Source organism: Pteronotus mesoamericanus, unplaced genomic scaffold, assembly GCF_021234165.1.
Source record: "Pteronotus mesoamericanus isolate MK-2021 breed Mesoamerican mustached bat unplaced genomic scaffold, CSHL_Meso_final scaffold_36, whole genome shotgun sequence".
NCBI classification, from domain to species: domain Eukaryota; kingdom Metazoa; phylum Chordata; class Mammalia; order Chiroptera; family Mormoopidae; genus Pteronotus; species Pteronotus mesoamericanus.
The window spans coordinates 23,670,283-23,689,392 of NW_026555313.1; the positions used below are offsets into that span (position 1 = coordinate 23,670,283).

At 44.1% G+C, this 19,110-nt stretch overlaps 3 protein-coding genes and 1 pseudogene across 3 annotated transcripts; 3 read left to right on the top strand and 1 right to left on the bottom strand.

The window, feature by feature from the left end:
- The first annotated feature begins 739 nt into the window (after positions 1-739).
- CENATAC (centrosomal AT-AC splicing factor) lies at positions 740-12,585 on the top strand. The gene is made up of 11 exons (XM_054592374.1): positions 740-900; positions 1,041-1,204; positions 1,642-1,740; positions 8,179-8,245; positions 8,323-8,385; positions 8,708-8,772; positions 8,925-9,030; positions 10,640-10,670; positions 12,015-12,104; positions 12,187-12,319; positions 12,397-12,585. The coding sequence occupies exons 1-11, from the start codon at positions 781-783 to the stop codon at positions 12,458-12,460; spliced, it is 1,002 nt and encodes a 333-aa protein (XP_054448349.1). The 5' UTR covers positions 740-780; the 3' UTR covers positions 12,461-12,585.
- On the top strand, positions 10,941-11,116 carry LOC129086172 (uncharacterized; annotated as a pseudogene).
- RPS25 (ribosomal protein S25) lies at positions 12,578-15,163 on the bottom strand. Its single transcript, XM_054592377.1, has 5 exons — positions 15,017-15,163; positions 14,688-14,783; positions 13,212-13,395; positions 12,707-12,805; positions 12,578-12,622 (listed from the first exon to the last, which is right to left on the bottom strand). The coding sequence occupies exons 1-4, from the start codon at positions 15,017-15,019 to the stop codon at positions 12,714-12,716; spliced, it is 375 nt and encodes a 124-aa protein (XP_054448352.1). The 5' UTR covers positions 15,020-15,163; the 3' UTR covers positions 12,578-12,622; positions 12,707-12,713.
- Positions 15,164-15,320: 157 nt separating this feature from the next.
- On the top strand, positions 15,321-18,848 carry TRAPPC4 (trafficking protein particle complex subunit 4). Its single transcript, XM_054592376.1, has 5 exons — positions 15,321-15,680; positions 15,824-15,998; positions 17,345-17,448; positions 18,118-18,244; positions 18,504-18,848. The coding sequence occupies exons 1-5, from the start codon at positions 15,506-15,508 to the stop codon at positions 18,580-18,582; spliced, it is 660 nt and encodes a 219-aa protein (XP_054448351.1). The 5' UTR covers positions 15,321-15,505; the 3' UTR covers positions 18,583-18,848.
- Positions 18,849-19,110: the final 262 nt, after the last annotated feature.

Sequence of the window (19,110 nt, forward strand, 5' to 3'; positions counted from 1 at the left end):
GGCAGGATGGCTGCTGATTCTAAGAGAAGTGGCTTGCAAAGAATTATAAATTCCACTAGTTAGCACTTGTACATATTAAAAGTGTCTGCTAACCCTCAGCAATGATTTTTTTTTACCTTTTATAATTTCCCCTTTATAGCTTTACAGGGTTCACAACACCCCTCTGGGGTATGAGTCTGATTCGGTTTTACATTGCGGCCACTCTCAGCATGTGTTCCTTACAGACTGCTGGTACTGAAGAGCACTGGGCCCAAGGTGCTGCTTCCACTGCTTAACACTTGTGCAAACTTCCACAGTTACTTACTCCCCCATGCTCAGTTTTCCCGCTTGTAAAATGCAGATAATAATAGGGGTTTTGTGAGGATTAAGTGAGGTAGTTCATGAAAAGCGCCGCACACACAGTGAACACCGTATAAATACTAGTTACGATTTGTTACATTGTCCAGTACGGGTCCTTGTCAATACCTCGACGTGTGTGTGTGGTTTACGGTGCTGCAGTTTCACCTAACTGTTGCGTCGCTCTTTCCCGCGCATCTGCACAGCAGCCTGACCACTTTTTCTAGCTAGACAGTATTTGGGTATGTTGACTGACTTGCAGCCTTTGATTTTAGAGAGAGCCGGAAGCAGAACCTGCGCAGTCGCAGCAGGGCTTGTAGTGGCGCCTGCTCTTGGCGGGGTGCAGCGGCGTGCTTCCGGCCTCGCCCCGCCCCCTGGGGGCGGTGAGGAGTCGACGGATTGCGTAGGATCCGCCGCACGTCACAGTCACCCAATTCTGGGCCGATGGCGCCGGCGCAGCGCTGCGCTCTGTGTCGCCAGACCTTTTTCTGTGGTCGCGGCCACGTCTACAGCCGCAAGCACCAGCGCGAGCTGAAGGTGGCTTTGGATCGGCTCTTACCGCAGGTGCCGTGGGCCTGGAGTGGGCCGTGGACAGCCTGGGGGCAGGGATACGGGCGGTTCAGTGAGGACCCAAGCGGGTGGGATTTGGGGTGTCTCCCTCGGGTTCCCACTTGGCCTCTTCCCGGTTACATTCTTTTCTGCAGGTGGAGGCCGCCCGCAAGGCCATCCGCACAGCTCAGGTCGAGCGTTACGTGCCCGAGCACGATCGGTGCTGCTGGTGCCTGTGCTGCCGCTGTGAGGTGCGGAAGCACCTAAGTCACGGAAACCTGACAGTGCTGCACGGGGGGCTGCTGGAGCACCTGGCCAGGTGAGATCCGTGCTAGGAACCTCTATCGAGCGTGGTTGCATACACGTGGGACGGAGGATTTAGGGTGGCTGAGAGGAGGAACGCTTTTGGGATTTGATCAGGATCAATGTAGTGTCATTTGATAGGCGTCGCCTGCCCTTAAGGGATAGAGAGGGCTTTTGGTTGTTGTGGCCCCAGTGGTGCTGGTGGCCTAACCGGAAAAGCCAGCAGGGCAACTAGCTCAAGGTTCCCCTCCCAACACCTCTTCCTAGATTCTCACATTTTTATTGGAAAAGGGAAACTGGAAATCTGGAAGAGGTTACTAACAGTATTTCACTTTCGGCCTTGCCCAGAGGCAGAAATCCAGATGTCAGTTTGCATTACATATTACTTGTGTGTAAATATCTGAGAAATATTCTATAATCTATCACTGAGATTACTCATACTCTCATTCTCAGCCCAGAGCACAAGAAAGCAACAAATCGATTCTGGTGGGAAAACAAGGCTGAGGTTCATATGAAAGAGAAGTTTCTCGTCTCCCCTCAAGATTATGCACAGTAAGTCTCTGCTTATGAAAGATGAAGTAACAGAGTATGAATTCCGTGGATCCGTGTCAAGTACCAGAGTTTCCTCTATTAATTGGAGAGTTTGATAAAGACTTCATAAGTATCTGTTGTCTTCATAGCACTCGTTATTCTAGGCACTATATTGGACACAAAAGAAGTATGGCAGAATCTTTGAGAGGTTTATAATCTAATTGGGGATTGGATTTGCAATGCGTTTAGCAAATAGAGCAATATATAGTAAAAGTTGACTGTAATCAACTACTTAAGTGTGTGGCACAGTGAATATTAAGTTCCTTTAGGAATAGAAGAAGTTGTTAATAGTGTGCAAAAAACTGGTGCTCACCCAGTACACACTCTTAATAGTTTTTAATTATTATTATTTTTTTATCCTCACTGAGGACATGCTCATTGATTCTAGAGAGAAGGAGAGAAACATCAATTGGATCAGCTAGCTGCCTCTCACATGTGTCCCAACCAGGGATCAAACCCACAACCTAGGCATGCACCTTGACTGGGAATCGAATTGGCGACCTTTGGTTCACAGAATCATGCTCCAACTGAGCCATGCCAGCTAGGATTCTACTTTTGATAGTTTTAGACTCTATTTGAACTGGTCTCTGGAGGACCCTTAGAAACAAGTTCAGGAAACTGGTCATTACAGAGGAAGTGTGAGCCCTGACTGCCTCAAGAAGACAACAGGCAGCCTCATGACACCACTTTTATTAGGACCATATTGAGATTATGAGATGTGTAACCCAGGGGTATCCCAGAATCAAAGTTACAGAGAAACTCATGGTATCTATTATTCCTTTCTACGTAGTGTGGAGAATAATGAGGGAATGATAAGAAATGCCTAAATTCCTCTGGGACTCTGACTGGGCAGAAATGGGAATCTGAGGACAAAAAGCATACTCCTCATACCCTGACCCCACATACATATGGTTTTGGTGGGTGAATAAAGTACAGTTGAGCAGAAAAGTTTATAATTGAGAATTATGGGGATGGACTCTTGGAGCTTTTATTTCAATATAGTTTTGTCTTTTAACCTTATAAATTTTAAGCACAACCACACAGAAGACCAGACAAGGACAAGCCTGACTGACAAGTAGTGATAAAATGAGCCACACTTAGGTTTAGACAGTTTATTACTTACAGAGACAGCGAAAAGAGTAAGCTCAATTGCCAGTTTCCCAGGTCCTTGTCCCACATGCCAAAAAGGACCACGCTGAAACAGAAAGGGCTGGGTGACCTCAGCATGAGTTGTGAGGAGTTGCTGGGGAGCCAAATGTAGAGTGCAACTACATGGTTTTAAAGTCTGAAACTCTTAGTCTGAGGGGGGCAGGACAGAAAGCCCCGTATCTCATCAGAATCCCAGAGATGAGGAGAAGCTGTTTCGTTGTAACTGAACGCACTGCTCGCTGCCTGCCACAACACAACGAGCAAGGGTGCCCTGGGTACTGTGGCCCAGTGGATTGAGTGCGGGCCTGCGAAGCAAGGGGTCGCTGGTGGATTCCCAATCAGGGCACATGTCTGGGTTGCAGGCCAGGTCCCCAGTAGGGGGCGCGCAAGAGGCAACCACACATTGATGTTTCTCTCCCTCTCTTTCTCCCCCCCCCTTCCCTTCTAAAAATAAATCAATAAAATCTTTAAAAAAAATCAAGGGTTGGGGGCATTGAAAAGTTCTCTACATGCAGGCCATCACAGTCCGTTCTGATAAGGACCTTGAAACTGGTAAAGTGAGGGTCTAGTATGTGTCATCCTGGTCTTCATACCCTGGTTTTACATTTGAAGTTCAGCAAATCTAGAGCTGGGATGACTGAAAGTTAGAGTCTGTATCTTTTGAAGTTAGTCCCTAGGATTCTTACACAAACATGATGTTTATGTACAAACTACATATCAGAGTCAGCATTTACAGAAACAATGTCATAAGAATGGTGGGGTGAGTTACAATTCCCCACTGTTAGATGAGTGGGAGATGGTCTTACAGCAGCTACTGTTAGGCCTCCTGTCCTCTTATGTTCTGGGAGGATCACACAGGCTTTCAGCCAAGACTCACTTAAGCTGTGGTTCAAGCTTTGCCTGTATGAATATGTGCAAGGCTGCCAGGGCACTATGGCAGAGTGTTCCCCATGTTTTACCTATTCAGTTAGAGAACAGGTCTTAAAATTGATTGGAAAGACAAATTTCCTTAAGTATAAGTCAATTTCATAATAATCACAAATGAATAAGAATTCAAGTAATTTTGAACACAGAATTCTGACTGTACATCTTAGAAGGATATTTTCTAAGGACTAAACTGAAAAGAAATCTTGAGCTTTGCTTAGTAGTTTTATTGTTGTTAGTGACTTTTTTGTGTGTATAGTAGGATGAAACAACTCTAAGTATAATTGAGCATTGAACAACATGGGTTTGAACTGCATGGGTCCTCTTATGCGCATATTTTTTTCAGTTGACCAGTGCAGTACAAACCCATGTTGTTCAAGGGTCAACTCCCTGGTTGAGGGTCTGCATATACTGAGGGCCAACTGTAGCCATATGTGGATTTTCAGCTGTGCAGGGCTGAAAATCCTAACTCCCATGTCATTCAGTGGTAAACTGTATATTGATATTGTTGGGAACCAAGAATTTTGGTGTGGCAGAAAGAAGATAACAGTAGGAAGGGAGTGATTTCATTTGGGGAGGTATCAGTATGAATTTTTGACTTAAGAAAATCAAAGCTCTGTCCTCTGAAAGAGCTAGAAGCATGACACCTATGGAACAGTAGGAACTTTATTAATACTCTGCTCTTTGGTTTTTTTAAAATCATTTTTTATTTTTAATTAAGTTGACATACCTTATTATATTTGTTTCAGGTATACACCCCAGTGATTAGACATTACATAACTTACTAGTGATCATCCTAATAAATCTCACACCCATCTAACACCATACATAATTATTAGACTATTATTCACTGTATTCCCTATGCCGTACTTTACGTCCCCATGAGTAGTCTATAATTACCAATTTGTACTTTTTAAAAAATTTTGTTATTGTTTATGCTATTACAGTGGTCTGAATATTTTTCCCTTCAGCCCCCTCCACCCAGCCCCACCCACCATTCCCTCAGGCAGTCACCACACTGTTGTCCATGTCATGGGTCATACATGTATGTACTCTGGCTACTATTCCCTATGCTGTACTTTACATCTGCATGACTATTCTGTAACTACCAATTTATGTTTTTTTTTTAAGATTTTATTTATTTTTAGAGAGAGGGGAAGGGAGGGAGAGAAACATCAGTGTGTTGACACATCAATTAGTTGCCTCTTGCATGTCCCCAACTGGGGACCTGGATGACAACCCGGGCATATGCCCTGACCAGGAATTAAACCTGCGACCTTTCAGTTCACAGGCCAGCACTCAATCCACTGAGCCACACCAGTCACAGCCCAATTTCTGCTGCTTAATTCCTTCACTTTTTTTGCCCATCCACCAAACATCCCTCCCATCTGGCAACCATCAAAATGTTCTCTGTATCTATGATTCTTTTTTTGTTCTTTGTTTATTTTGTTTTTAGATTCAATTGTTTTTAGATAGGTATTTATTGCCATTTTATTGTTCATATTTTTTATGTTTTTTAAAAAGATTTTATTTATTTTTTTTATTTTTAGAGAAAGGGGAAAGAGGGGCGATAGAGAGGGAGAGAAATATCTATTGGTTGTCTCTCGCACATCCCCACCTGGGGATCTGGCCTGCAACCCAGGCATGTGTCCCGACTGGGAATCGAATCAGCAGCCTTTAAGTTTGAAGGCTGCTGCTCAATCCACTGAGCCACACTAGCAAGGGCTATCTTTTTCTTCTTAAAGAAGACCCTTTAACATTTATACTGGTGTGGTGGTGATTAACTCCTTTAGCTTTTCCTTGTCTAGGAAGCTCTTCATCTGTCCTTCAATTCTAAATGATAGCTTTGCTGGGTAAAGTAGCCTTGGTTGTAGGTCCTCGCTTTTCCTCACATTGAATATTCCTTGCCTGCAATGTTTCTTTTAGCATGCAATGTTTCTTTTGAGAAATCAGTTGACAGTCGTATAGGAGCGCCTTGGAGGTAACTAACTGCTTTTCTCTTGCTGCTTTTAAGATTCATTGTCTTTAACCTTTGACATTTTTATTATTATGTGTTTTGATGTGGGCTCTTTGGATTCATCTTGCTTGTGACTCTGCTTCCTGGACTTGTATGTCTATTTCCTTCCCAGATTAGGGAAGTTTTCTGTCATTTTTTTTTCCAAATAGGTTTTCAATTTCTTGGTCTCTTCTCATTCTGGCACCTCCATGATGCAAATATTGGTATGCTTAAATTTGCCTCAGAGGCCTCTTATAGTATCTTCATTTTTTAAAAGTTCTTTCTTCTTGCTGTTCTGATTGGTTATTTTTTGCTTCCTTATATTCCATATTGCTGATTTGATTCTTGGCTTCATCCACTCTGTTGTTTCCCTGTAAATTGTTCCTCATTTTAATTAGTGTATCCTTTGTTTCTGACTGGATCTCTTTTATGCTGTTGAGGTCCTCACTAAGTTAATTAAACATTCTTACAACAAGTGTTTTGAACTCTGCATCTAGTAGATTGCTTGTCTCCATTTTGTTTAGTTATTTTTCCATAGTTTTGATCTCTTCTTTCATTTGGGCTATGTTTCTTTGTCTCCTCATTTTGCCATTCTCCCTGCATTTGTTTCTATGTATTAGGTAGAGCTGCTGTCTCCCAGGCTGGGTAGAATGGCTTAATGTAGTAGGTCTCCTGCAGGGTCCAGTGGTACAGCATCCTCTGTTACCCAAACTGGATATTCAAGGTACCCCCACCATGTGGGCTTGTGTATACCCACCTGTCATAGTTGAGCCTTGATTGTGGTTGGCACTTCCAAGGTCAGCCACCCTCTGTGTTCTGTCCAGGGTCACACAGCATAAACTCAAAGTGATCTGCAGAGATGGCTCTATTTACGCTGGGCTGGGAGTTGCCCAGAAGAGGCCATGCTGTGACCCAAGTTCAGGTGCTGCTAATTCCAGACCTGAGACAACACAGTGGGAGGTGTGGGGGCTTGCTGAAGCCAGATGCTGCTTGTTTGAGAGAATTTAGGAAAATGTGAAGCATGGGCCGAGACAAGCCATTTAAATGGAAAAGCCACTGGAAATAGCTTGGGTTGGCCTGAAAGTTGGGTGGGGCCAGGGCTCGGGGAATCAGCAGGTAGGGCAAACAGTGATAGTCAGGTTGATGGAGTCTCAGATATGGTGCCTTCTGCTGACTGTGGCTCTGTTCAGGGTGGGCTCAGAAAAGGAACAATAGCTTCCACCAGCATTTTTGTCTGGTAGAAAGCTGCCCCCAGCTCTCGCCCTGATGCCAGACAATTTAGTTCCTCTCCATATTTCCCTGATGCCTTTCAATCTGCTGCTCCTGCACTGGAGCTCAGAGGGAGTGAGTCTAAGTAAGTCTGTGTGCTGGCCTTTTAAGAGGAACTTCCTGGGATTCTGGAAGTTTCTGTCTTCCACAGCATCAATCCCCACTGATTTTTACAGCCAGAAGTTATGGAGACTTATCTTCCTGGCATTGGAACCCTGGCCTGCGGGGCTTTGTGCGGGGCTGAGACCCCTCACTCCTGAGATACCCCTCCCAATTTTTATCCGCCACATGCTGGTGTGGGGCCAGTCCATTCAGCGTCTCTGCACCCTCCTAGCAGTCCTAGCGATGTGGTTTCTTCCTTAATTCTGTAGTTGTAAGACTTACACTCAACTCAGTTTCTGAGAGTTATAAATGGTGGCTGTTCAATAGTTTAGTTGCAATTTTGATGTGGTAGTGAAAGGAGGCTAACCATACCACCATCTTGACTGGAAGTCTGTACTTCTTAATCCCTTCACCTTTTTCACCCTTTCCCCCTCAGCTCTTTGTTTCTAAATACTATTTACTACTAATAGGAACTAGGTCTCATTGGAGAAATGGTTGATTTCAGGTTTGGTGCAGGGAAGGTACATGGTAAGACCGTGGAGTGGTCCAGAGGACAAAAGAGCTGGTTTGAAGGGGTTCTCACTGGCCACATATAGGAAAATTTGAATATCAAGAAGAATAATTGATTTTATTAATGTGGTAATGGTTTCATGGTTTAATAGGCTGTTTCTAGTCTCAAGAGATACATGCTGAAATATTTAGAGGTAAGTCTCATAGTGTCTAAAACCCATTTTTGTTTTGGCAAAAAAGTAAATATGTGTATAAAAGAGAAGTGGAGCCAGTAAGGCAAAATGTTAACAAAATGAATCTGGATGAGAGGTACACAGGTATTCATTGTACTATTTTCTTTCTGTGAATTTAAAATTACTCAAAATTTAAAGAAAAAATTATCTACTGAGGATTTTTTCACAGTTGGCAGGGCCTGGGTTTCTGGGCTGACTTGCCCTTTCTCTTTTTAGATTCAAGAAATCCATGGTGAAAGGTTTGGATTCTTATGAGGAAAAAGAGGATGAAGTGATCAAAGAGGTAAGTTTAAAGAAAGGCCTCCGAAGCAGCCAACCCTCATGACCTTGTTACCTATCTAAGCAGCCTTTCTTCCACAGATGGCAGCTCAGATCCGTGAAGTGGAGCACAGCCGGCAGGAGGTGGTTCGGTCCATCTTAGAGGTTGGTTTCCCTCGGAGAAGCCAAAGCAGTATCCAAATCCACTGAATCCTGCTTCTCCCAGGTCCAGCATTTCACCTACCAGCTCCAAGAAAACTCAGGGACTCCATGCTTCACCTGCTCTGCTTGAATTCTCTTACCTGTCCATCAGGGGGCAGGTCTTGTCAGTAGACAAGATGTGGGCAGGGCCGGGAAGAAGGGGAGAGTTTACAAGTTGGGCAGTACCCTCCATATGCCAATTTGTTTCCTTCTGGAGAGTGGGAGCATAGCCTAGGCAGACTCTTAAGCATCCTAGACACATTTATTTTTCCTGAATCAAACTCAGCCTCAGGCAGTACCAGACCCAGAAGAGAGCTCTTCAGCACCTGGAAACTGGAAAGGGACAAACAGGTAAGATAGTAAGGGAATCTCGTTTAACTTTTGACCAGTTAGAGCATTCTGTAATTTTTTTTTAGTTGGAATATGAGAACAAATCTCATCTTTGCTATCCTCATGGCCCAAGGACCTCCTCTGCCAGCCTGGCTCCTATTTGTCTTTTTCAGCCAAGTACCCTCCACCTCACAGAGACCCTCATACTTGGAACTGCCACTAACCCAAGGGCTTGACTGGATGGAGACAGGACAACCTCTGACATTCATTGGCCATCAGGTACAATGGATAAGCCAGCCAGGAAAGGGGCAATGCCCCATCCGCATCAAGAACACCCATCTCTCCTGGGTTTCCTACCCATTCTTGCTTCTGCAGGCTTCTCTCTCTTGCTGTACTGTTCCATAGTATATAGTGTTTTCAGACATCTTTGCTCACCCTCCAACCATGGCTATGGCCCCCACTGCCACTTAGGAGTACCAACACCTAAGTTGCATCCTTTAGAGAAACCACAGTTCCAGCTTAATACATTTATAGATGCTCCACAGGCATCTGAAATTACTCCCATCTCCCACATGGTATCAAGCATGTCTATTTTAACTCAATATAAGTTGGCCCCTTGGAACAATTCCTACACTTCCTTGCAATCCTGTTTTAATTTTTATTTATTCACACTGGACAGCTACTGGACAGCTATTGTTGTGTTGGCTGTTGTCATTTTTTAAGTTTTATTTAGAGAGGGAAAGGGAGAGAGAAAGAGAGGGAAACATCAATGTGTGGTTGCATCTCACTTGCCCCCTACCAGGGACCTGGCCTGCAACCCAGGCATGTGCTCTGCACTGGGAATCAAACTGTTGACCTTTTGGTTCACAGGCCGATGCTCAACCCTTGGAGCCACACCAGTCAGGGCTTGTTTCATATACACAGAAAACCATTGCATCACCTGCTATCTTTATAGTCTATACTCCAGCTGTACTGTGCTTCCTTTTTGCCCATGCAGTTGCCATTGCCAACACCACGTACCACATTCTGCCATGCATAATGCGCTCTTGCATATAATGCGCAACATTTTTATGTGCATTATTCATGGATTATACCATTATACCCATGTATAATGCACATCCTGCAAAAATTTGGGCAAAAAAGTGTGCATTATACACACCAAAATACGGTGTGCTGTGAGGAAAGGGTTTTGTTTACCTGGCATGTTGTAGGCACAGTTCCACTATTAAGACCATGAGTCTCTTAAGACAGTACTTTCAAAGAGTTATTGTGCTTTTTAAAATGTTTTTACAGAGGGGAAGAGAGAAAAAGGGAGAGAAACATTGATGGGCAAGAGATACATTGAATGGTTACCTCTTGCATAATCAAATTGGGGATCTGGTCCGCAACCCAGCATCCCAGGCATGTGCCGACTGGGAATTGAACTGGCAACCTTTTTGTTTGTGGGCCAACACTCAATCTACTGAGCCACACCAGCCGGGGGGTGGGGGTGGGGCGGTGGGTGGGGTTGTGTGTGTGTGTGTAAAGATTTATTTATATGGGGACTAAATCATAACAGAAAAAAATCCAATAAAGCTTAAGTATGAAAATATTTCATTTATTTTGAGAGGAAGGAGAAACACTGACCAGTTGCCTCTTGCATGCACACCTCCAAATGGGGCCCTAACCCAGAATGGAACTATGACCTTTCTGCTTGTGGGGCAATGCCCAACCCACTGAACCACACCAGTCAGGGCTACTGTGCTCTTAAGGTTTAACATTAATAGGGTGTAGAATTAGGGTTAGCACTGGTTCCATCCACCTCCTATAAAGTTTGCCTTCTCTGAGTATCCTGTCATTCTTTGACTTTCTGTATCTAGGATTTTTTTTTTTCTATTTCCAACTACAGGACACACCAGGAGTTGGTAACATCCACTCAGGTAAGGCCCAGAGCAGTGTTTTTCAAACTATAAGAGGCAATTTAAAAAAAATAAGTTTTATTTGTTTTTAGAGAGGTGGGAGGGAGACAGGAACTCCGATGCGAGAAACATCAATCTGTTGCCTCGTACACACCCCAACTGAGGTCCAAACACACAACCCAGACATGTGCCCTGGCTAGGAACCTAAACAGTGACCTTTTCTTTGCAGGATGACTGATACCCAACCAATGGAGCCACACCAGGCAGGGTGAGGCAGTTATTTAAGGTTGAATCGCATCTCAGCCTTTTGGCTAAGTCAAGTGTACTATCTATTCTTACCAGTTTTACATCCTTTGAGGACAATATATTAAACAGCTTTTTGGAGCAGGGACATGGAATAAGGAGGTTGCTCTGTCCACTGTGCATCAACCTGGTATTGCAATACCTTCAAAAAAGGTGCACCAGAAAAAAATAAACAAAACTGGTTAAGATAAAGCACAAACTGCAATCTAGCTGTCCATTAATAGATGGATGAAGATGTGATACACACACAATGGAGTATTACTGAGCAATAAAAAAAGCAAAGAAATCTTGCCACTTGTAACAAAATTGATGGACCTAGAGGTTATTATGCTAAGTAAAATAAGTGAGAGAAAGGCAAATACCGTTTGATCTTAAATGTGGAATCTAAAAAGAACTAAATGAATAAAGACTCATAGAGAACAAGCTGATGACTTCCAAAGAGCAGGGGGTTGGGGAATATAAAAAAAACACCATCTGATGAAGGACTTAGATTCTGAGTGTATGTCAAGAACTCAAAACTCATTAAAGGCATTTTATTAAAAAGATGCTCAGAATGGCTAAAATATTCAGAAAGACTGAACATGTATGTGTAAGAACTTTCACTCACTGCTAGTAGAATGTAAAATGGCACACCTACTTTGGAAAACAGTCTTAATTTCTTTTAATGTTTTTTAAAATATTTTATTTTTAGACAGAGGGGAAGGAAGAAAGGGAGAGAAGCATCAGTTGTGGTTGCCTCTCGCGTTCGTGTCCCCCCTACTAGGGACCTGGCCCTGCATGTGCTGACTGGGTTTGTAGGCTGGTGCTCAGTCCACTGAGACATGCCAGCCAGGCAGCCTAACAATTTCTTAAAATTAAACATACATTATAATCCAGCCATTCCAAGGAAAAAGAACGGCTTCTACACAAATTGTCATAGCAGCTTTATCTTTAGGTGCCCCAAACTGAGGAAAATCCAAATATGCCTCAAGAAATGAACAATGGAATAGTACTCAACACAGATAAATCTCAACAGAACTAGGCAAGTGTCCTTAATTTGCTTAATAGGTCTTTCTTTTCCAGGCGCCACACCTCCCTGGATGGTCCAAGATGAGGAATACAGCTCTGGGAATCAACAAATAGGACCTTCCTATGAAGAATTTCTCAAAGAAAGTGAGTAAACAAATTCAAGAATGGCAGTTAAGGTGTTCTTTAAATCTTCCTACTTACATAAACCATTTACTTATCATTACAGAGGAAAAACAGAAATTGAAAAAACTCCCCCCAGACAGAGTTGGGGCCAACTTTGATCACAGCTCCAGCACCAGTGCAGGGTGGCTGCCCTCTTTTGGCCGGGTCTGGAATAATGGACGCCGCTGGCAATCCAGGTATAGTTCAAGTGCCTGGACCCCAACCGACCACCCCTCTCTCACTTTTGTCCTACTAACCCTTCATTTCTTTTCAGGCATCAATTCAAAACTGAAGATGTAGCAAGGAACAAACAGCAGTCACAGGAAGGAAGAAAATGAATGGTTTCCTGATACTTTTGCAACAACCATAAGGCTCAATCAAAGCCAAGTGTGCAAACCCACACCATATATTCTCCTTTGTTAACTGCCTCTTAGAAAACACACATACCCACTTACTAATTTAATAAAGTTTTATTTTTCAAAATGTACAGCTCGTGAGACCTGTAAAAAAAAGTTAAAAAGAATTAGTATAGTTTATAAAAGGGATGCGTATTTCCTACATTGAGACCCTGGATTCTTGCTCACCTGTTGTTCATGCATCTTCAACAGCTGGGGCATCCCCACCTTTGGTGTTTCTGGTGTAAATTACTTGAGCTCTGTGCTTTGAAACTAGTTTAATAAGTCCTAAAGAAAAAGAATAAATTTTTCACATAGAAAATGACACCAGAAAGTGAATTTTATATCCCTTCCCAAAACAGAAATGCTGAATTTGAGCATGAGAGTTAACAGGTAAACATGCCCACATTTCTTGGTGATAATCTAATTTTACTTACTTTTTCCAAAGGAAGGACCTATTACCTCCTTCTGAGATGGCCACCCTCACAGCACCTTATCCATATTAGACACTATACATAGCTTCACCAAACTGCCACAGGGGCCAAGGCACAAAAATGGCTCTGAGGTGACATGTTAAAATCATATTACTAACAACCACTCAGCCTATTTTTAAAAATTCCAATAAAAACATGTGAGATGGCTAACATGATCAGGCCAATTTATGTGCAAAACCACAAGTACAATAATTCCTCACCTTTACTAAGGAGCTCCTGAAGGGCTGCTCTGGCCAAGGAACCACGGATCTTCAGTCGCTCAGAGACAACAGCTGGGGTTATAAGCTTGTAGTTGGGAACTTCCTTACAGAGTTTATCATATGTTGCTTTGTCAAACAAGACTAGGTTATTGAGCTTGTCCCGAACTTTGCCTTTGGACCATTTCTGCTCACAAAAACAAAAAGGAAAAAGAATCAATGCCCCTGGAAAAATCATCCTTTGTCTCCCAAACAACCTGTGCCAGACAAATCTCTCCATATTGGGAGGACAATACTAAGAGGGTCACTCCATCCTTGGTCTGAAGAAACATAGAAGTTTCACAATCCACTGATATTCTACAAATTAAAATTCAAATAATGGAAAACGAGAGTATAAGTAAGGTAAAAGACCCTGGTAACCTTTGATGGCATCAGATACACTTTGACACACTTGAGACTTTCAGATATGGGCTGAGCCCCACCAGGCTAGTTAAAATAATATTCCACACTAAACATGAGAACAAATACTTTTTACAACATTTTTTAATCCTCACCCCAGGCCACAGTTACTGGTTTTACAGTTTATTTATTTTTTAGGAAAAGGGGAAGGGAGAAAGAACAGAAACATCGACTGGTTCCCTTCTGCAAGCACCCAGCAAGGGATGGAGCAGAGAGCCCAAAACCCAGGCATGTACCCTGAACCAGAATGGAACTAGTGACCTTTCTGTTTGCAGGATGATGGCCGACCAAGCCACCCTAGTCAGGATCATGTTTATTGACTTTAGAGATAGGGGAAGAGAGGAGAGAGACATTGATTGGTTGCCCCTTGCACATGCCTGGAAACTTCTGGTTTACAGGATGACACTCCAACTGAGCCATGCCAGCCAGGGCCAGGACAAATAATACACATTTGTTTAATTTCCAAGTAGTATGTACCACCCTGTTCATTAAATGAGGGGAAAAAAGTGACAATGGTGATAAGGGCATAGCTTTAATAATCTGGGCAGGGTAGCTCAGTTGGTTAAGAGTGTTGTCCAATAAGCCAAGGTTGTGCTTTCGATCCCTGGTCAGGACATATACAAAAATCAACCACTTAATAAGTGGAACAACAAATCAATGTTTCCCCTCAAATCAATAAATAAGTTAAAACTTAAAAATAGACCCGATGTGGCTCCATGGATTGAGCACTGGCCTGCGAATGAAAGGCTGCCTGTTCGATTCCCAATCAGGGAACATGCCTGGGTTGCTGGCCAGGTCCCTGGTTGGGGGCAACCCTTCCATGTTTCTCTTCCTCTTTCTCTTCCCTTTCCCCTATAAAAATAAATAAAATGTATATATAAAAATATTCTTAAAATTATAAAAGTAATATGACTCTATACCCCACAACTTTAAAAGCCATTCACTGTATATAACTTATTACTACAGCAACACAGAACGCGCGCCCCAGTTTTCCTTAATCTTAGAGGAACTGACTCCCACCTTCTTTTTGGCCTTGCCCCCAGATTTGTTCACTGGGTCTTTGTCTTTCTTGGCCGACTTTCCTGCATCTTTCTTCTTCTTGTCGTCCTTGGGCGGCTGTTCGAAGAAAAGAGGGAAAACAGCCAGCTCCTAACAGCCCCACGCTCCCCTCGTACTGCGCTTCCTACCCCGGTCAAGCTCCATTAGCTAGCACGCGGGTGAGGCAATACACCCGCCCGCCCTCTGAGTTGCGGCGGACAGTTCTGGGGGCCCTCCTTCCAAAGGAGCCTCAACCGCGCTCTGGCACTGTCCGGCTCTCAGGACCACACCGGCTGCACATCGATACTCACCATAGCGAAACCTGAGGAGCCTCAGCACTCACTGCTACCCGAGAAAATGTCGGACAGAAAGGAAGCACCGCGCACGAACAGGCCAACAAACCACCACCCGGAGCGAGTGCTTCCGGGGCAAGGGGTGGAGCCCCGGCCTCTCGCTGAAGCTAGACAGGGGCCTTGAGAATCTGGATTCCGGTTCCTCAGCCGCACACCGGAACACTGCTCCCACCTTGTTGGGCTGTTTGGGCTATGCCGCTAGTTTTGAAGCAGTCACGTATTGCTCTCTCCTGGCACTAAGAACCAGGAAAGAGGGACGTAAAACTATAAGATCTGGGCAACTAATTTTGCGGCGTTACACCCAAGCATGTTGCTTCAAGTGCGCAAGCGCCGCAACCGTCGGCTAGCCAGAGCTGGGAGGAAGAAGTGGAGGGCGGGAGACAGGTCCCGTGACTGCTTTTCTGGGGGAGGCCGGTCCACTCCCAGTCTCCAGCCTAGGCAGCAGTGATGGCGATTTTCAGTGTGTATGTGGTGAATAAAGCTGGCGGCCTGATTTACCAACTAGACAGCTACGCGCCACGGGCGGAGGCTGAGAAAACTTTCAGTTACCCGCTTGATCTGCTGCTCAAGCTACACGACGAGAGAGTGCTAGTTGCCTTCGGCCAGCGCGACGGCATCCGCGGTGGGCTAGCCTCGGGAAGGGGGTTGGTACTGCGGAAGGAGGCTGGTGCCAGGGGCTGGGGGTGAAAGGGTGCGGCCGGGTCCCTCTACCCTCGGCGGCATCCGCTGGATGGGGCTTCGTTGACCTTTGCCTCACCTCTGCAGTGGGTCACGCAGTGCTGGCCATTAATGGCATGGACGTGAACGGCAAGTACACAACTGATGGGAAAGAAGTGCTGGAGTACCTAGGCAATCCTGCTAACTACCCGGTGTCCATTCGATTCGGCCGGCCTCGCCTCACCTCCAATGAGAAGCTCATGTTGGCGTCCATGTTCCACTCGTAAGTCTTTTAATCCTGCCCAGTGCCTGTTGGCCTGCATTTGGCTCTTAGACTGGCAGGGTTAGTGTGGCTCTATGACCAGGCAGTCTCCTGAGCGGCAGTGCTTACCTTGCTCTACTTCCTTTTAAATCATCAGTTCTTGTATTATGAAAAGAAAAAGAACTGATTCAGTATGATTAGGTTTTAGGCAATATTGACAGTGGTGTGATGTTGCTTAAGTTGGCTTCAATTCTCTGAGCCTTAGTTTCTTCATGTTTATAGTAGGCAGTTGAACTAAATGATCTTTAAGGTCTTTTTCTGCACTTAACTACAGTATGATATGTGTTGGGTATGCTAGCCATGGCCCCTATTTCCAATGTTAATTTAATGTAAATTGTTGTATAGCAAAGTATTAATGTACAGTAAGTCCTCAACCTCCTCAGTGGGTTCTGCATCTTTAAGCAAAAGGAAGTATAATTGACCTTTGAGTAAGGAGGGGGTCAGGGGTGTGATCCCTCCCCATATAACTTATTTTTAATCTCCACCCGAGGACATGCTTATTGATTTTAGAGACAGGGGAAGGGATGGAGGGAGAGAGAAGGAGAGATACATCAATTGGTTGCCTCTTGCACATGCCCCAACTGGGAGAGTAACGGCAACTCAGGCAAATGCCCACATTGGGAATCGAACCCTCAACTTTCCAATTTACAGGATGATGATCCAACCACTGAGCTATACCAGCCAGGGTCCCCACATACAACTTTTGACTCCCCCAGAACAACTACTGTCATCCCTTGGTGTCTGCAGGGGATTGATTCCAGGACCCCTGCAGATAACCAGAATCTGTGGATATATAAATCCCTCATGTAAAGTGGTGTAGAACAGTGCATACAGCCAGCCCCCTGCATCCAGTTATTCCCAAACGCTGGTTGAAAATACTGTTTTTGATCCAGAGTTGGTTGAATCCTTGTATTTGCAATGCGGGGATAGGGAAGGCTGACTGTTTTTATTGGAAAATCTTGCATGTAAGTGGACCTGCACGTTTCAAACCCATGTTTATCACCTGTATAATGAAGGCAGTTTTACCATAGACTAATTGAACAAAAATTAAGTTCCTATGGCTTCTCATCAATATTAAAATAAAACAATGTTATTTGGGGACCTGCTATAAAATTCATGTGGAATTCAAATGAATTTCGAGGAAAATTTGATACTGCTGCTAGGCAGATCACACTGCCTCTGCTGACTGACCCTGGCTGTAATGTGAACTCTTTGGCAGATAGGATCACTTCGGAGGAAAAATTTGGGAAGCACTCCTATCTTACAGCAGTGGGGTACATTCCCAGCTTTGCCTCCTTTGCAAATAGGCTGTTCGCAATCGGCTCCCAGCTATCTCCTGAACAGGGCAGCTCAGGCATTGAGATGTTGGAGACAGACACATTCAAACTGCACTGCTTCCAGACACTGACAGGTATGTGTCTCCAGATAGTCCAAAGCGATGCAGTGGGACAGGTTGGGGGAAGTGACTGAGCAAAGCTTTGGTAAGTGGTATGTGTGGGGTGGAGGAGGGTAGCTCTTCCTGGGACAATTACATAGACACATCTATTTATTTGTTTTGTGAATCCCAGGCTAATATTTAATCTGACTCTGATATTGTCCACACCACCCAGAGCGTCCTCAGCCCTGGTTATCCTGTGCACAAATAAAACTCACCTTAATGTTATCTCATGTTGCACACATTTTGGAAGGTATAAATGTTTCAAAATTATGAATGCCAGGTGGAAATGACCTTTGGATCATGAGCGTCATTGCTTTAATGCCTTAATGCAGATAATTGAAAATTGCTTGAGTTTGTCCCTCCTGGCACTTTCTGCTGAGGGACTCCCAAGACTAGAAATAAATGACAGAGCTAAAACTCAAAGCCGGTCTCAACCAGCTGGGTGATATGATAAAGTCACCTCAATTTTCTGATCTCACTTATAGATTTAAAAACTTACCTCTCCTGCTTTGTGGAGCAATAAGGATAAAATATATATGGGCTGATGAAAGTGCTTTGCAAAATTGAGAGTGCTGTACAGATACAGGATGACATTATTTGCTGCATTTTCTACCCTTTGGTAACCATTGCCGGCCCCTCCAGGGATCAAGTTTGTGGTGCTGGCAGACCCTAGGCAAGCTGGGATAGATTCTCTTCTCCGAAAGATTTATGAGATTTACTCAGACTTTGCCCTCAAGAATCCATTCTATTCCCTGGAAATGCCTATCAGGTAGGTGGTCCCACTCCCCAGATCAAATTCTCCTTGCCCCAACCTGTGTACTCTTCTTCAGTCATTTTGAAGTGTAATACAAGTTATTTTCAAATAAAACAAAAGTGAGTAGCCTTTTACTTATTTAAGAAACCTAAGACTTCTTGGAGTTTATGTCCTTCAAGCAGGCTGTTTACTGGCTCTGCCTCTGCACCCAAAATGGGGGCGAGCCATAGGCCTCACACTTTGTCCTTATCTGTGCTTCCTGGGTCTGGTGTAGGTGTGAGCTGTTTGACCAGAACCTGAAGTTAGCCCTGGAGGTGGCAGAAAAGGCTGGAACTTACGGACCTGGGTCATAGGCTGAACCTGCAACAGCCCCTTCCCTCTTCCTAAATACTGGAAGATCCTGTAGCAGGGTCCTGCCAGTTCTACTCCAGTGGAAATCCCAGCAGCCTTGTATTAACACTTGAAAAGGGAAGGATGTTGAGCCTGATAACATACTGAATCCTGAGCCTTAATACTATGCTCTTTTCCCTCTTATATCTGCGGTGGTCCTACTTCCCAACTCTACAGATTTATTTATGGAGGAGGTAAGCCCACAAATGCTGTAATAAACATTCCTTTGACCTCATTGTTTGTTATCCTAATTGATGGTTTGGGGGAAGAGGCCCGGGAGGGGAGACAGGGGTAATAAGGGAATTCTGGGGAGATATTCTAGGAAAAAGCAAAACAAATGTGTTCATTAAATGACTGGACATGGGACTTTGAACAAGGGGCCTTGGGTGTAGTTTCATCATTGCTATTGAACTTCTAGAATGGTGGTAGTGGTGGTGATGATGATGGTAGAATATTTATCAAGTGTTTACAGCTAGGCTTTACTGCTCTAT

Excerpts from the sequence above, each read along its gene's own strand:
- CENATAC (XM_054592374.1), top strand. The coding sequence starts at position 781 with ATGGCGCCGGCGCAGCGCTGCGCTCTGTGTCGCCAGACCTTTTTCTGT. Across the intron at positions 1,205-1,641 it reads CTGCTGGAGCACCTGGCCAG|CCCAGAGCACAAGAAAGCAA; the intron begins GTGAGATCCGTG and ends TCTCATTCTCAG. Across the intron at positions 1,741-8,178 it reads TCCCCTCAAGATTATGCACA|ATTCAAGAAATCCATGGTGA; the intron begins GTAAGTCTCTGC and ends TTCTCTTTTTAG.
- RPS25 (XM_054592377.1), bottom strand. Across the intron at positions 13,396-14,687 it reads GGGGCAAGGCCAAAAAGAAG|AAATGGTCCAAAGGCAAAGT; the intron begins GTGGGAGTCAGT and ends TTTTGTGAGCAG. Across the intron at positions 12,806-13,211 it reads TCAGGAGCTCCTTAGTAAAG|GACTTATTAAACTAGTTTCA; the intron begins GTGAGGAATTAT and ends CTTTTTCTTTAG.
- TRAPPC4 (XM_054592376.1), top strand. The coding sequence starts at position 15,506 with ATGGCGATTTTCAGTGTGTATGTGGTGAATAAAGCTGGCGGCCTGATT. Across the intron at positions 15,681-15,823 it reads CCAGCGCGACGGCATCCGCG|TGGGTCACGCAGTGCTGGCC; the intron begins GTGGGCTAGCCT and ends TCACCTCTGCAG. Across the intron at positions 15,999-17,344 it reads TTGGCGTCCATGTTCCACTC|GCTGTTCGCAATCGGCTCCC; the intron begins GTAAGTCTTTTA and ends CTTTGCAAATAG.